At 36.5% G+C, this 18025-nt stretch overlaps 1 protein-coding gene across 3 annotated transcripts; it reads left to right on the forward strand.

The window, feature by feature from the left end:
* Nucleotides 1–2853: 2853 nt before the first annotated feature.
* mapkapk5 (MAPK activated protein kinase 5) lies at nucleotides 2854–17838 on the forward strand. 3 transcript variants are annotated; one of them, XM_028035033.1, is made up of 14 exons: nucleotides 2854–3669; nucleotides 5887–5960; nucleotides 8492–8567; nucleotides 8953–9050; nucleotides 9694–9802; nucleotides 9913–10002; nucleotides 10550–10645; nucleotides 10723–10803; nucleotides 11269–11456; nucleotides 11597–11717; nucleotides 12948–13078; nucleotides 13880–13995; nucleotides 14158–14262; nucleotides 15119–17838. In XM_028035033.1, exons 1-14 carry the CDS (start codon nucleotides 3634–3636, stop codon nucleotides 15211–15213), a joined length of 1416 nt encoding a protein of 471 aa, XP_027890834.1. In that variant the 5' UTR covers nucleotides 2854–3633; the 3' UTR covers nucleotides 15214–17838. The 3 variants fall into 3 exon arrangements, with proteins under 3 accessions (XP_027890834.1, XP_027890836.1, XP_027890837.1); XM_028035035.1 differs by lacking the exon at nucleotides 5887–5960; XM_028035036.1 differs by lacking the exon at nucleotides 2854–3669 and having other exon boundaries at nucleotides 5895–5955.
* Nucleotides 17839–18025: the final 187 nt, after the last annotated feature.

The raw sequence follows: 18025 nt of genomic DNA on the forward strand, positions 1-18025 counted from the left end.
TCTAGACCATCACTCTACCTCTACCATAAAGGCCATTTTCCATGGTCCCTTTTTAATACACTGAACTGAAGAAAGGAAGGTCTGCAGCTCTTACGGTGATGTTCTGTGGGGTTTTTTGTGAACTTGTAGATGAGTTCATCTACAAGTTGGACTAATTTTGGTAAATTGCCCACTCCTAGGGATGTTCACCAGTGTTATATGTTTTCACTGATTGTGGATAGTGGCGTTCACTGTGGTTTGCAGTGAAAAAAACCTTAAAAATTGCTTGTTAACAAATGATCAATCTCAGTAACCTCTTTTTTACAGTACTCTGTTTTTGAATTTCTTTAGCTCTTTAGACGTTTTTAAATCCTGTATCCTACTTTGTGGTGTCAGGTTGTATTTAACTGATTTTATTAATTAAATAAGTCCATCTGCAATCCAAACAGGCTGTGTTTTCTAAAATTTAACTGAGCTTGATAAAAAAAAAACAACTGCTTTATTACAGTTAATTTCTGGTCTAACAGTGTTCTCCTACAACTTTTCACATAGGGAAAGATTCTTTTGGATTGTGTTATTTTTTTCCCATACATTACATGAATTCAGCCTTTGAAAATTGCTCTTGCACTTACTCTGATTATTTTATTCTGAAACGAAGAATCCTTTAATGACATGAAACATGCATGACAAAAACAAGAACAAACAGAACAAAATTCCATGCAGTCATGCTCAATAAATTAGAATATGTGTTGCAATGAGACTTGTTTTTCAGATCAAAAGTATCATTTGGAAATAACAACCTTTTGACATAAACATGCTTTTTATCAAGCCATTTTTGCAATAAAATGTTTTTTATGAGTCTGATTTAACAATCAAATCTTAAATGTTGTTTTTATTAGTTGTAATTGTCTTTTCTGTGTCAAACAACAATAAACACAAAGAGATATTGCGTACACTTAATAGAAGCCATAAACTGATTCCTCTAATTCATCATGAACTACAGCAGTCCTAAATTATTAATGTAAAAACATTGGTCTTTAAATAGTAATAGGAGCAATCAAATAAATACAGTAAAAGGACTGTACTGTTTGGAGTATAATGACATGAACATAACAGTGGTAGTGTTTCAGTTATTGTAATTAGCAAAACTCTAGTTGTTGTTACAAGATGCCATTAGTGCACAACTAATTAAAATTACTGTTAAATCACAGAGAAGTTAAAAACATTACAAAAAGGAATGATATAATAAAGGTAAAAAAAACATGCTGCATATTAAGCACAAGACTAAATATTTATTTTAATGTCATTTAGGAGTGCCACAAGATGCAATGCAGAGCAAGATCAGGGTTACACAAGCTCACTGAAAGCTTGTGTAATGACATGAGCATAACATGTCATTACAGAAGACATTAAAAAAAACAACTACACGTTAGCCAGAGCTACGCATAACTAAATACAGAAACAGAAACACATTTAAAACATACAAATAAAAGTATTCATTTATTGCACAAGGCAAATGTTGATTTCATTGAAAGTTTGAATATATGTGGAACATAATAGCAGCTGCATAAAAAAGGAAATAATGTCATCTCTGGTCATTTTCAACAAATATTTTATCCTTTAATAATCTGTTAAAATATAATTATTTGTTTAAAGTCTTTTATTATTATTAATTTGTTATTATTTATTTAATGACATTTAAGCACTGGCACAATATTTTCCTCTGTGGGATTAAAAGTTCTTCTTATGTAATCTTATCTTAGTTAAATAACCTTCAGTTGTGCTATGAGTTTCCTATAAAGTCATTGTAAACTCGTCAAAACTTAAAGTGTCTCTTTCCCTGTTAAAAAGTGTATCCCCTCAGCATAATGCTGCCACCACCATATTTCATCATGCGATAGGTCGGTTTGGGATGATATCCAATATTGCATGTAAGCCAAAAGTCCAATTTTTGTCTTATTGTCTGACCACACAAAATCTGTGTGTTTTTCTACCATGGCCTACTATTTGTAGAAAAGTGTGGAAATTCTTTATCCCTGTTTCTTCCACTTCATTGTTATTTACTAGCTTTTGTTGGTCTATAACATAAAAATTAAATGAAATCCAATGATGTTTATAATTATGAAAGACACTGAATTTATTCATTACAAGAGCAGGGTAGTGACAAGTCACATTTACTTGAGTACTATTTTGGGGAAGAAAAAAATTTAAGAGTACTTTTACTTCACCTTACTTTTTACTTGTGCTTGGGTAATATTACAAAGTAATTACTTCAGAAAAATATCGGGACAAACCCAGTACAAGTAACTTCACTGGCTGAAGAGCAAATACATTTTAACCAAACACAGACAGACACTACAAGAGTTAACTATGAAGTGAGACTGTTTTGTTTTTATTTTTACTTTTACTACAGTAAAACCTGTGGATGTAGTTGTACTACATCTATAGATGTAGTACTGGCTACTCATGTTTTTTTGGGTTTTTTTTTAACTCATACCAATTTTAATTATTTCAAATTCGTCTAGGATTTAAAACAACACTGTTGTTGTGGCTGACTGTTTAAACAAATAAATAAATAATTAGATTAGATTTCAGACTGTAATAAACCTTTAATTAACCCTTGAATGTAAACTTGAATGCGCACTAAAATTTGGGTCTTTACGAAGGAACCCTCGCACATGCCAAAAAACAAACAGTAAAGTTATTCTATAAATAAATACAAATAATACGATAAATTTATGTGATACAAAAAATATGTCGACTTACAGACTGAGGATATATGTTGTTTCAATTTCAGACAACGACCAACACAGTTGGTATTAATTTTCATCAGGCGTTCTGCGTGGACTCCTATTGAGTGCCGTCTAGGTTTATGGAATTAACCAAATAGTCCAGAGATGGTCTGGACCTCCGCTGGAAAAAGAACCGGTCGACCTGCTTCATCGAACATATTAGGCCGTAGTATTTTCCAGTGTCCATGTACTGTTCTGATGAAGAATGATAACATTTCTGTCTTAAAGCAAGGCTAGAAAACTAACTTATCTCTTTGCCATAAGCCGTTGGGAACGCGCTGTGCTCGCTGTGTCGTATCAGCCCCCCAGGTGTTCCTGTATAATAGTCATTTTAAAAAATATCTCTCTTTATTCAGACCTATCCCGATGTCTGCTTTTTTATAACCAACTGGGCAAACTGTGAACTCGGCAAGCAGGCTGCTGTTTTGTTAGCTTCAGAGCTAACAGTGACCGAGTCAGTATTCGGGGGCTAAAAATATCGCTCACTGCGCCACCGAAGCTGCTCGGCTTCGGTCCACGTTTGACTCCCGTCGTCGGCTTTCTTTTTCTGGTGACCTTGCTCGGAGTTTGACGCTCTACATGGTCACCACAGCGGGTTCAGCACAAGAGGAAGAGCGAGTCGGACCCCGAGGCTGTGAGCCGAGCTGGCCTGATCTGACTTGCTGGGCTTCAGGTCTCCCGGCGGACCACACTCGGCTACGGCTGATCGGTGGCCGGGTGACATTTTGCTGTGATGGGCTTATATTGTCATTAGTGGTGATATAACGAGCCCCGGTTTTGCCCAGGGAGACCGAAACTTTACGAAGGGTTCAGAGTAAGCAACTTATTTCTAACTTTCGTAGACTTCCAGGAGCTGCGCACCATGACGGAGGACAACAATGCAGAAAAGTTCATTAAGGTAAGGAAGTGCTGATTAGTGACAGCTGGTGTTTTATCAGCTACTAATCTATGCATATTTTCATCATAAACATTTGGTTTTAAAATGACCTAATAATGCTGCATTGATAGAGCATTTGATAGCAGATTCATCACAGTGTTGCTTTTAATAATAAGAATAATAATAATAAAAAGATTTAGTACATGATCAACATTAGTTGGACCACTAATATCTGATCCAGCAGTAAAGGTCAAAAATGCTTTTAGGAGAAATAGTGGAAAAATAGATAATTTTCTGGCTCACCTTTGTTTTTGTGATGGTCATTTATCTATTCTCAGGACTGCATAAGCCCCATCACAGTTTTGTGACTTGTTTCTTATCTACAAAGTAGATACGAAATAAGATTTTATGTACTGATTTGGCCAGGCACTGAATAACTGTTTATCCTGTTACAGTTTTGTTATTGCTTTTTTAACATATGAAATCTAAGGTTAATTGAAAGTAAAAAACGTAAACGTAAAATTACTAATAAAACCAGACAAAATAACCAGGGTAGATATAATAGACTGTTTTCAAATGGTGAGTTGTTGCTTAGTCATGAATTAATGAAATCTTTTGGAAAGCTGAGTTTCATTTCATTTATCATACCAAGCCAGACCTGTATGATCAAGGAATCTTAAATAGAACTTTCTGACAACAAATCATAGGCAAAAATATCTTTTAAAAAAAATCATGCCCTGATTGATAGACATTCAAAATCAGATGTAAAGCAAAGTCAGTGACATGTATCAATCTGGAATAACTAAAGTAAACCACGACAAGTGAGCCAATATCCACAAATTGAGAAAATCTAAAACAGTGGCCTACTACCAAAGTTAGGAAATTCAGACACAAATGTGACAGGCTAATGGAAACACACAGATGTACATAAAAGCAAGCTATTTAAAAAAATTTAAGGCCACCAACTTTTCCAAATCCATCATATTCCCTAACAGGAACAGGCTGACTGATCAAATGGAGCATTGCTCTTGTGATACGTTCAGCCTTCTTGTTATCTGCTTTAAATCTTTCTTTCTCACACTCTTTTGCAGCATACATAAACTAAACATATGGTAGAAAATACAGTTTATATTCAGATATTTTAAATATTGCTTTCACTTAATTTTTAAAACCTCGCAGATGCAGAAAATAGATAACTTGGTTTGGTAACGGCATCCACACAGAAGAGGGTCTAACCTGGTAGCTTTGCTCTGTCTGATCAGGGCAAAGAAAAAGTTTGTATTTTTGAGCCTCAAAACAGTCGAGGAAGCTGAAAATCAGCCCGTTTCCATAAAAAACTGGCTTCAAGCTGCATTCATATTGTGACGGCAGCAAAATATGAGTTCCAGTTGCTAAGATTAATATATTCACAGGAAGATGAAACAACTAATCATTTAATGGGATTGTTTTTAAAAAAAATATTTGCACAGAATTTAAGTCCAAACTCAGATTATCCTCTCAATTTCAGTCATTCCTTCAGAGCACCACCCTAATCCTCTGTGTTGGCAGCAGAGGATAATCTTTCTGATGCATTTGTTTTTGGCAGCCAAGTTGTCATTGTCTAGAAATAATTTGTGTTTAGGATAACACTAGACGAATGATAAAGTATATTTAACTATGACACAACGTAGGGCTGCGGAGGAGAAATGAACAGAGGTCTTATTAGGACTGTCAGTCATTTATACCACATGAAATCTGTCAACTGAATTTGAAAAATCTATTATGAAACGACTAAGAAATTAAAATTCACAGCTGAGCAGATCAGGTTTTTACAAGCTGGTACAGATTTCCAATTTAGTTTCAAATCATGGTCTTGATTTCTGCTCAGATTCATTCATTTATTTTTAAGGTCTAAACACATACAAGCTAATATGTGTAAACTTGATTTTTTTTTTCCATCAACCATAACAGCTAACAACCATTGAGCATAAAAAAGAAAATGTGATAGAGATAGTGCTTTTGCATCCAACAACAAACAGGATTTGTATTTCACCTTTATCTGAGTTTATCAAACTCAGTAGAGTTCATCAAATAATGTTTTTGATTGTTCGTGTTGAGAAACACAAAAATTAGTAAACAGTTTGGAAATCATCAATAAACATTTATTCATTGCTTCAGTCAGTCTCACAAGGTTTGTAATTGCAAAACTGTTGCTGAATAATGGATTACGATTGACATCCTGGTTTGCTTTTCAAACAGGAGGCGTCCATCTTGGATGAATACATCATAAACTGGACACAGAAGCTGGGAGCAGGAATCAGCGGACCTGTCAGGCGAGCATTTCTCCTCCATTTGATTCATCTAATGTGGAGTCTATGAAGATAACTGGGGATTAAATTACCTATATGGAGTCAGATTAATTAATCTTTGTTGCTTCTGATCATAGGTTTTAACCAGTTGCATTTAATAACTGAATAATCAAAACTCTCATGCTGTGGTGAGAGTTAAGAGTTACATGTTGCTTTACACGGCAGGCTCTGCAGTTACTGTGGAAAAAACTGTTGTGATTTCTGGACAGATAATCTCTGCTGGCAAAAAATACTTCCCACGCATTAAAGATGTTTGCATTTTATTTTTCCTTGCGCAGGAAAAATGAAAATTATTAAACAAAAAGGGCAAGGAAGAGTCGAGGGATTTATGAAACGGGTTTGTTTGTGTCCCGTATGTCGTCTTCCCTCTCGCTGTCTGTGTTGTCTTGGACCTGCTGTGTTTGGTGCAACAGTGTCACATTCTAAAGGTTACTGGGCTTGAATCCAAAGCTAAACTTTTACCTGCTTCAGTACGTAACCGTGTAGTCGAAACTTTTACTGCGCAAATAAACATGTTTGTACGTATTAACCCACACGCTCTGAGCTACACTTATCGTCTTCTGTGATTACTACCCTGTGTTTTTAGAGAATGAAGACTGAAACAGTCATTGTCTTTATGTGTTCTGTTTGAAACCTTTTCTTTTGCTTCCATGTAGACGTGAAGGATACGAGTCATAAATCTTGCTCTGACTCCTGTTCATTCTGCTTTTTGAAGCTATCGCAGATTCAGATCAAAAGACGACAAGCTGTTATTTAACAAGCGTGTCATTTTAGCATAAAGTGATGAGAAAACTGAGAAATCGCCTCATCATGTCTGACTGAAAACCCACTATGATTCATGGTTTCTTTTTTTGGGCTGCTCTCAGTCATCCGGTCTTGTGTTTTCTGACTCGGTTCTTTGTTCCGATATTCATTGATGACTCTTCCTTTGCTTTAATCCTCCGCCACCCTGAATCTCAACAGCCCTCCAATGTGTAACTCTGTGACTCATTAGGTAGGCCACTTCTGCATTCAGAGGAACGGCCTTCGGCCAAAGCAAAGCAGGATATCTCCTGGAATAATTTCTTACCCCAGGAGGGCAGTCTGGGTTCAAGGGTCAAAGGTTGCTGTTTAAACTGAATTTATTTACAAGGCACTGCCCACTTTTTGTACCTCTGCAAACACAAACTTTGATGTATTTTAGTTCGATGTTATGCGACCAGCCAACACAAAGTTTTGTGTAATCATTTGGATGAGATTCAGTTCTTTCTCTGGTCTGCTTGTGTTAGATGAAGTCTAAATTTGTACCAAATGTTTTGAGTCTTTATAAAAGAAATATACTGCAAAGAAAGCATTTAAGCACATGGAAACAGTAACAACTTAAATTTTTCCCCTTTAATCAAAGTAAGTTGTAGTTAAAATGGTTGAGCAGATCTAGTCTTACTAGAACCGGATCAGGTCTCTGTTTTCTTTTAACAGAAGGTGAGTGAAAAACAGCCACAGATAAATCTGTCTTCCATATAAATCTATAAACCTTACACTAAAAAAATACTTCTAACATCAACATGCGAAAAGTTCAACCTTCTCTGCTGAGTTATCATCAATACAGTCTACGGCTGGCTATTTTTTTACTAATAGATTAATAATTGGATAGAAAAAGGTGCTTAATAGAACATTTTTTAAAAGAATTTGAACCAGGTGAAGCTAAAAAAAACTACACCTCTTGAGAATTTCTTGGTATAACATATTTAGAGACAAAGATTGTTTTTGAATGGGGAAAAAAATGTGAAGATGCACCAATGAGGCTTTTCATTGTTCACACTAATCTCCAGTTTTCTTTTAGTCTCATCTGCCTGTTACAGTTTTGACTGAATCTGATTCTGAATCTATTCACTTATTATTTTTTATTTACAAAGACTACGAAACATAAAGGAGGAAAAAATGTTTTCACGACTGGAAAAAGCAGTTTTGAGTCCAAAAGGAATTATAAGATTATCCCCCAGTTATGCATCCACCCTAGACGTGATTTCCCACAGTTTGGAGGGCAGAGTTCAGTTTCACTACAAACACTCAGGTCTGATTATTCCCTGCTTGTAGAATCAAGAAATGGGATCTGCCTGGCAGCATGAAGTAGGCTTAAAGATCTCAAAAAGCAACTTAACCGAATTTCAGCAACAAAACAAAACAGTCAAACATGGTGGTAGGAGTGTTGATGGTTTCTGGCTGCTCTTCTTCTTCAGGATCTAGATCATTTCTGTAATTGAGGTGAACATGAATTCTGGTTTTACCAGAAAATCCCAAGTGAGATTGTCTGACTATCAGTTTATTCCTTAAGCTCAAGGGAACTTTGTTTATGCAGCAGGATAATAATCCAAAGCACTTCAGCAAATCCACCTCTGCAATCTTTCTCTGTATTCTGTCAGTGAAACTAGAATTTTTTAAGATTTTGTGTTTTTGCCGTGTGGTTTATGTTGCTTAACCTGTTTGTTGACTCTTCTGTTCTCCCTCCTGTCCAGGGTGTGTGTGAAGAAGTCGAGTCAGGAACGCCTGGCCCTGAAAATCCTCATCGATCGCCCCAAGGCCAGAAATGAGGTTGGAACTCTGTCATTGGTCTGATTAATCCCTGTTGTTTGTCGCCTCTGGCTGTATCAGTATGCTTTGTTCCGCCTGTTATCAGTCTTGATTAATTCCTGTTTTTCTTTTCCCTGCCACTCACTCATCTGAGCCTCGGTCTGTTGAGAAGAGCGTCTTTGTCCCTAACATCGTCTTCCTGCAGCGAACAGTGTGTCTAACAGCCCTGTCATGTTATTTAGCTGCAAACTGTTTTGATCAAGCAGCTTGAAAGCAGAGATTTGCTTAATTCCCGCTGATGAATTATGAAAGCTGGCTGACAGGAAGATGAAGACTGTGACACACTTACAGCCATTTCTGCTCTTTTAACATCTTCTCAATGTAAGATTATTTCTCTTCTATGCAGGTGCGTCTTCACATGATGTGTGCCAACCACCCGAACATCGTGCAAATTCTGGAGGTGTACGCCAACACTGTCCAGTTTCCTCATGAGTCCAGTCCAAGGTAATAATGGCTTAACCCAGGGTTGTCCAAACTTTTTGCACTGTGGGCCAAAATCACCAAGCTGAAAGCACTCGGGGGACTTTTTTTTTTTTTTTAAATGCTAATTTTATTTTTAAAAAATTATACAGGTAATTATTTTCTTTTTGCCTGCTAAGTAACAAATTAACATTTATTTGAATTAAAAAGGTCAGGGAAGGATCTCAGAGTTTTAGTTTCCTAACTTGTTGGTGAAGAAATCAATTTTAGTTTATTCCCAGCAACAAAAATGAGAACTGTCTTTCAAAACTCTTATCTGTGTTTATCTCAATTTAATTACTGAGTGTGACTAAGTCTGTTTTTGAGTAAAAGGTCACTGGAGATTTGTGGCTCCTATGATATTAATATAAGAAAAAAAACATGTCTTAATTAAAGAAACACTTGTTTTGTACCTAAAATTTTCTATTTAAGATGTAAATTTGTTGTTGAAAAGTTCATACAAAGATAATTGATCTACATCAGCTCCATTTGCTGGACTTAAACCATTTCTAAATTGCGTCCAAAGGCCGCAAATGGCACACTTTGGACACCTCTTAACCTGTACACATTTTTTACATATCTATTTTATCCTGTCATAATCTTCCAAATAAATCCCTTTTTGTGAAAGAGCAAGACTCCTGATTGTTATGGAGATGATGGAGGGTGGTGAGCTCTTCCACAGAATCAGTCAGCACAAGCACTTTACTGAAAAGATGGCCAGTCAGGTCACCAAACAGGTGAGTGGAGTCCTGATATTCAACACCACGATTGCTCAACTCACTAAGTGGAGTGTATGCGTGTGTCTGCGTGTGTGTCGGGGTGTGTGTAATGTGTCGTCCCGCTGTAGATCAGCCAAGCATTGGCTCATTGTCACTCCCTGAATATTGCACATCGTGACCTGAAGCCAGAGAACCTGCTCTTCAAAGATAACTCTCTGGTAAGCTGCATTCACGTCAGGGCTGTTTGGAGATGTCCAAGGTTTCTACGCTGGATGGAAAAGTTTGGAATAATTCAAAAATATAGTTTATGTAAAAAAACACAAAAAACAAAAACAAGAAAAAGTTTAGATTGGGTGATGATTGGAAAGAAGAATGGATGGAAGAATGTGTCTGACAGATGGAAAATGTGTAAAAAAACATCTCATCTTGCTGTTTTTTTCTCATTTGCTCCGGTCGGCCACTGCCGTTTTCACATAATGTTAAATTTTCCATTGTGTAAAATCAGTTTACCTTTCCATCCATCCTTTCATCCATTCCTTTATCCCTCTCGACATGGAAAACGTTTAGTGAACTTTTTGTGGAGCACACAAGTTCAGAAACTCAAAGCTCCTCATCCATAATTGTCAAATTTCAAGGAATTTATTTTTATTATTTCTCTCCACTTTCTGCAATCAATCTGTGATTGATTTATTGATTGATTTATTAATATTAAAGCATTTGAGACATATTGTATATTAACTTTTTCTTTCCTTTTTTGCCCTGCAGGACGCACCTGTGAAGTTGTGTGACTTTGGCTTTGCCAAAATCGATCAAGGAGACTTGACGACCCCTCAGTTTACTCCTTACTACGTAGCACCTCAGGTACAAAAAGGGAAAAAAATTATTTCCGTTTTTTTAGTTTAATTAATTGAAAGATGCATAACTGATTTTCTGTTCAGGTACTTGAGGCTCAAAGAAGACACCAGAAGGAAAAGTCTGGAATTATACCTACCTCACCAACTCCTTACACATATAACAAGGTGAGACTCACTTCAGCTGAGTATAGAGTAAAAGCATACAGTGTAAATCCAAATCATTGTTTAGGTTTTGATGGGAAAATAAACTTAGAAATGTTTGCAATAAAAACTCAGTCATATTTGGATGCTGTTTTTGCTTGATCAGGTTTTTATTCAGGCAGGACTTCTGTCAGAGTGAACCTTCTTTAAGTTCAGGATCAAAATCTGTCTTAAATTATTGTTCTATAAAACAAGCTACTAGTTATAGATGGTATTAAAAAAAAAACTAAATTAATACATAATATAAATACGGACTTGTGTGATCTAATCCTAAGAAATAAAAGGATTAAATTGATGATAGTCTTGGTGTGAGGTGCAGCATGGCTCCATTTTTCCTCTCATATTGAAGAGAAATCTCTGATTTTATTTTATGTACATTTATTGTTGCCAATGCACACGGGAAGAAAAGCTTATTGTCTGTCTCTGCAGAGCTGTGACTTGTGGTCGCTGGGTGTGATCATCTACATAATGCTGTGCGGCTATCCTCCGTTCTACTCAAAGCACCACAGCCGCACCATCCCTAAGGACATGAGGAAGAAGATTATGACGGGCAGCTTTGATTTCCCAGAAGACGAGTGGAGCCAGATCTCTGAAATGGCCAAGGACATTGTACGCAAGTAAGACTTCTTTTTAATGATATTAAAAAACCCAACCTCCTCTTCCTCATGCTGACCTTTTCAGCATGTTTATACTTGCTTATCCCATTTGTCTGCTTTTTCACTCATTTTTGCCTCTTCTCTCCGGTTTGGGTGTGTAGGCTACTGAAGGTGAAGCCAGAGGAGAGGCTGACTATTGAGGGAGTCCTGGCTCACCCCTGGCTGAACTGCACCGAGGCGCTGGACAACGTCTTGCCGTCTGCACAGATGATGATGGACAAGGTGAGTAAGAAGCTGCGGTGGCCAGAACGTTTCGGGCGATGCAGCATTACTGTTGGTGGAGTGTTCATGCAGCCCAGTCTACAACCCCAAACTCCACATTATGTACAGTATTTGTGCAGGTTTGTGAAATTAACAAAAAATGATACATAAGCCTGTCACAATAAGCAATTAATCAATTAATCACATGATACATTAAAATGAGCTTGATGATTTCCATTCTGATGATTAATAATTTTTGAAGATCAATTTTGTTTGCAGAGGCTTTATGATGGTTTTTTTAAGGTTTCAGTTGTGTGTTTTTATTTCTGTTCACGGTTTTTGGTTGTTGTATTTAATTTTAGGACACTAGACACTCTTCCAGTTAGAGTGTCTAGTGCTCTTGACAAAATTAAAGTTTATTAGTCTTGGAAAGGGCGACAAATGATCTCAAATCAACAATATTATCGCTTGTAACAGTAATTACTGGGACAATTTATCATCCTTTAAAATCTGTTATTGTGACAGGCCTAACAATAGGTAGATTTTTGTTTTACTACTTTATTTATAAGTCACTTTAAACCAACAGTAACTGTGGCAAAGTGCTGTACAGATAATAATCAATAAATATTCAAAATGTGGGAAGGACTAAAGACAAAATGGCATATAATGGTTTTATACAGTTAAAACTTTAAAGTGTGGCATGCATTTATTTTCAGTCATGCTCTGGTTTTTGCGACAGCTCAAACTCAAGTCAGATTGAATGGAGAGTGTCTGAAGATCAGTTTTTTCAGGTTTTGCCTTAGATAATAAATTGGAGTGGAATATTGTAACACACGGTTACGCTTCAATCTAAACCTGGGATCTCCGTCTTCAACCCTCCAGTGTTTCTGTACTGCAGATGTTGAATTCTCCTCTGAAGACACTAGTTTATCAGGTCTACTCAGAAAGTGTAGCGTTTTTAAAATCAAGATGCTAAAATGTGATTTTATGATGGTAAACTGGTTAAAGTAACACAGTTTTTTTCAGTGTCTTTTAAGTGATGATGATGCTGTTGCTGTCAGAGGAGTTGGTGAGCAGAAGGTTTGCAAAGTACAGCACTTTCTTTCATCGACCTTCGTCTCTAAACTCACCTTCAGCAGAGCGAAACATGGCTGGGGAAACGGGCAGTCACAGCTTTCTGTCGGCACAAGGGAGAGCGCGTCGACTAAAACCTGACGGCTCTAATCGTGGCTCTGATCTCTGTCTGTGCAGGCCGTGGTCGCAGGAATCCAGCAGGCCCACGCCGAGCAGCTCGCCAACATGAGGATTCAGGATCTGAACGTCAGTCTGAAGCCTCTGAACTCTGTCAACAACCCAATACTCAGGAAGCGGAAACTGCTGGGGTACGGCCATGACGGTTAAAACAATTCCCCCTGTAATCATATCGTTAGAATATTACTAACCGCACTGACGGAGAGACTTGCTCACTTACTGCATTAAGTTTAATGGTTGCACAAAGTTTGCTTTTTGGTCGTCCCATTTAATCTGAATGTACACTTAAGGCAAAAAAGTGATTAATAAAAGAAATTGACTCTGTTGTACCTAAGACTTTAAAATGTTCTGCCAAGTTAAATCAAATCTTCCTCTGTGAAAAAGAATACGTCACCAGCTCCCTTTGATTCTAACATGCATAACTCAACGCTCCATCAAAATGTTGTGTAAATAGTTATAATTTTTGCCTTAGTAACAACTGAAGTGTAATATGTAATGTAATCTATTTAGCTATTCTACTGACTTAATATATTTGCAATTCATTTTAGACTTTTATTTCGTAATCTACAGTCAATATATAAACAAAGAATACACTATAAGTAGAAAAATTATCAGTTCATAAATGTTCAATTGTACTTGAAGTCTGACTGCAAATATAACCAAGTTGTCACTTGTGTAGTAAATATCTAGAATATTTCAAATTAAACATTAAAGTAAGCTTCCCGTTTTCAATCTTGGCTACAAATTTAAAATACTTTGTTAGTATTTCTGTGGATTCAAACCCCCCGCCCCGAAGAAAACAAGTTGTTATTGTTAAAGGCGGTCTTACAGCCTGCTCAAACATGGGGTTCACTTTTATATTTTATTTTACACAACTAGATGAAGAATGTTGTAAACTTTCTCTTTGTACCTTTATGTTCTTAATCTTTCAGGCCCAAACCTACAGACAGTTTCTTCATCCATGACCCAGAGAACGGAGAGGAAGACTCAAACGTAGCGCTGGAAAAACTGAGAGATGTCATAGCACAGTGCATACTCCCACAGGCTGGTGAGTTTCTGCACATTAAAAAAACCCAAACTCTCAGATTTCCTTATGATCTCTGCATTTTGGTGTCGGACTTTGCAAGGATGCTGATGGTAACGCATCCTGAGACAAATAAAATGAGTAAAAATGACATGTTTATATGTGATTCTATCTAAAACGTTCCAGGAGAAAACGAGGATGAGAAGCTGAATGAGGTGATGCACGACGCCTGGAGGTTCAACAGAGACTGTAAGCTGCTGAGAGACGGCCTGCAGGGTCTCAGCTGGGATGGTCTGTATTCATCTTTATTCCTACATTTTCTTTGTCCTCTTTAATCTGCTGATGAAAAACTGAATATAATTATCTCATGTCTAATAATTAAGTATTTTTTTTATAGATTCATCTTATTTGCACAGATTTTTAAAGTCATACAGTCTACTTATTTCTACTCTTGAGCGAACAGCCAATTAACACCAAGCAAAATGAATGCCGATCCTTGATTGGCTGCTTTGCAAACGTCAGCCAATAGCGTATCAAGTAGCATTAAGTGTGGAAAAAACAGAGACTGGGAAAAATGTTTATGTATTCTGCCTTTGACTAATCAATTGTCTAAAAGTTATATCCATCCCGAGTCTGACAACCAGCTGATTCTTTCCTCTTACTGTCTTTCCATCCATCCATCCATCCATCCATCCATCCATCCATCCATCCATCCATCCATCCATCCATCCATCCATCCATCCATCCATCCATCCATCCATCCATCCATCCATCAGTCAGAAGTTGCTGCAGATTTCATATTTAAAGCCTGACTGCTGTAGAAAAATCCCCCATAAAGTCAAAGATAAAGATATGACTCTCATCCTTTTATTCTAACTTTGTTGCTAAATTTTGCAACTCTTCAGACCCATCTGGCAACGTTTTTTTTTTTTTAAACTAACTCGTGATAAAGTCTAATTCAAGTCAAACCCCATCAGATGTTCCTTATTACTAAAGTGCTATGAACCCCAAAGGAAATCGCTGAAATAAAAGGACCAGAGCTGCCTGTAGTGCTTCAAATTACTCAATTAAAACCATTAAATGTTTCTCTATTTTAGCTATAATTGATGTGGTTATCGAGGCTTTAACTCCAATGTTTTTATTGCAGGGCGATCTTTTTCCGATAAAGTTGACCGCTTGAAGTTGGCTGAAATAGTGAAACAGGCCATTGAAGAAAAGACAAATCTTCAAGATTCTCCTTAGCCAATGGTGACTTTCTATCTTTTTACATTTTATTTCATTGTTTATCGAGACTCTTTTTAATCCATATCTGTAAAGACTGTTTTATGTCAAATGATGTGCAGTTTTTGTTTTGTTTTTATTGCCTCCATAATTTCATTTGTAAAACCTATTGTTGACCTATACTGGAAGAGCTACTGTACAGCTGTACATATATTTCAAAGGATTTGTTGGTACTATCATTTTTTTTTTTTTTAAACAAATGGACAATTGCAAAGAATGTGGAAAAAAATATATTTTCATTTTTACTAAAAAAAGATAAAAGAAATCTGTGAAAGAAATTATTTTTTGGGAGGGAATTTTTATTAGCTGCTCGTCGAAGATGTCTTGTTTTATCCCAATTATTTCTTTCTCTTCTTTAATTATACTCATTGTAAGAGTTTTATTTATTTAAACTGAAAATTCCAAGATTTTATATCTTTCTTGTAGCTCGATAGTGGCTCTATGGTTTAGAGAAGCTGTTTATGATGTGACCTTTGTTCTTCCACTCTGCCTGCAGGTATATAAACATAACAGCCATTGTTTAATTTGTTGTTTTTTTTTATCAAACCTTTTTGACATTTTTAATATGTAGGACAAGCGGAAATGAGGAATTGAAGCAAAAGAAAGTGTCAGTGCAGAAACATGCACCTTCAACCCATTTAAAACATCAGCCGACTAAAATGAGAGTTGGAAAAAAAACGTCCTTAGTTTGTAATTAGTCGAAAAAAGTTTTTTGTTTGTTTGTTGATGAAATCAAAGCCACATGAGACCAAAGGTTTGCCTTTCGTTGTAAATCAGTAACTCTGCTAACAGAAATGCTCATGTGTTGCATCACACAAAAGTGAGAAACTCGGACATGTTGAGCTTCATCCGCCTTCATGGGAGAAGAAAGTGATTTTTACAACTGACCATTCAGAGCCTTTTTTTTTTATTCAAACCTTAAAGTTGCCTCAGCCGTTTGGAAAACACTACTGAATACTCGACGCTTCTGAAGAGAAATTATTTCACCTGCAGTGGATCTGAAAGTTATTCACTTTCTGTTAAAACGCCAGCTTCTGTGATGTAGAAAATGAGACCAAGACGACCTTTAACCTTATGTTTAACATGTAACATGTTAGCTGCTTAAAGACAAACGAGTAATAACAAAGCTATGATAATGTATATGTTTCATTTGTTAATAATTTAGTAAAAGTTATCAAAACATTTTTGTCAAGACACCGATCTACAGGAAAGTCGGCAGATTCTGGACTCCTGCTCAAACAAGACAACTATTCGAGTTCCAGCTAAAGAAAAACAACCCCACATCATGATATTGCCACCGCCATGTCGGAATGGTGGTGTTTTTGTGCCAGACTCGCCTCTTGAGAAATGTAAACAACTAAATGTTCGACTGTGGTGTCTAGTGTCAGCTGGAGGAAGGTTTGAACAAGTTTGACAATCGAAATTTTAGCAACACCTTCACGTTTTCTCTAGAAGAAAAACGTATCTGCGACTCTCCATCTTGGAGACTAAATAGATACGAGAAATTGTTGAATCAGAAAATCCTAAAACTCCTTGGATGTTTTTTCTCCTCTTCTTTGACTGATACCTTTGCACAGATAACTAATTTTGATCATTGTGTTACATCTCCACAATCAATGTCTTTGGAAAAGAATGGAAATGTCGGTTAACTTCCCCACTCAGCTCCTCCAGACTAGCGGCAGCAGCATTTAGCAAACACCTTGTGGGACTGCGAGTCGGCTAAGCTTATCATTCAAACTACGTGTCAGTTAAACATTCCTGTGAACCACTGAAAACAGCATAACGGAGGAACGTTGTCAGAAAGAGTAGGAGCTTCTTAAAGAGACAGAGGCCCAATTTCAAGGCGTCAAATTGCAAAGTCGGTTATTTTTTTATATATACTACTGAAGGTAACATAGTTACTTGATTGTGCTATAAAATGGACCTATGTGCCTGGAAAATTAATAATACAACCCTGTTAAGGTAGTGCACACTTATGCAACCCCAGTTATTGTAACTTTAAGGTTTTTAATATTTTTCCCATGTTTCTGTCCAGCAGATTTTTCAAGTTTAATTGTACAAGATTATTAACGGTGGAATGTATATTGTTAAAATCTATCATGGTCTCATCTTTTCATGACAAAAAACTGTTTGTTTTTTTAACAAAAGTGCATACACTTTCTGAAATCCATTGCTAGATTTCATGCTTGAGTCTGAAATGTCCTCAATCCATTTCTTTTAATTCATTGTTGATCTGTGAAACTGAACGATTCAAACTGCTTAGATGCAAATCGGCATCTGCTGGAACTCATATCTGCGCGGTTCGTGTCTTTACTTTCTTTCCCTGCAAAAGCGGTTGTGACTTGAAGAAAAATAATTTCTTGAAACACAGTAGGGAAGTCTGGGTTTTGGTTTCAGAACTTGACGTTTTAGACCATGTGCAATAAGGCAATCGTTTATTCTGTGTTCAGATCACATGGATGTTCACAATGAGATCTGTCAGTATTACTCTCACTCTGCGCTTCATTTCATTCATCTGTGTGTAACCTTTCTTTCCTGTTGGTTATTTTCACCTTTTAAGTTCTAATAAACATGTTATTGACTGGGCTGAATTAAATCCTTATACTTCTGTGCTGCAGTCATATCTGATATTAAAACACAGGATTTGTTTTAGTTTAAAAAGAAGCCAGAAGTTATTTTAGACAGAATCCCTTAAAAGCTCGAAGACAAAAGCTTGTTTAAAAAATGCCTCCTAATTATATTGCAGATTATTTAAATGTATTCAGTGCCTTAT

This window comes from Xiphophorus couchianus, chromosome 12, assembly GCF_001444195.1.
Source record: "Xiphophorus couchianus chromosome 12, X_couchianus-1.0, whole genome shotgun sequence".
NCBI classification, from domain to species: domain Eukaryota; kingdom Metazoa; phylum Chordata; class Actinopteri; order Cyprinodontiformes; family Poeciliidae; genus Xiphophorus; species Xiphophorus couchianus.

Bases quoted from the DNA above. Each gene is read 5' to 3' on its own strand.
- mapkapk5 (XM_028035033.1), top strand. From the start codon at position 3,634: ATGACGGAGGACAACAATGCAGAAAAGTTCATTAAG. The intron at 10,003-10,549 runs GTAAGCTGCATT...TTTGCCCTGCAG, and splicing joins TCTTCAAAGATAACTCTCTG to GACGCACCTGTGAAGTTGTG. The intron at 10,646-10,722 runs GTACAAAAAGGG...TTTTCTGTTCAG, and splicing joins CTTACTACGTAGCACCTCAG to GTACTTGAGGCTCAAAGAAG.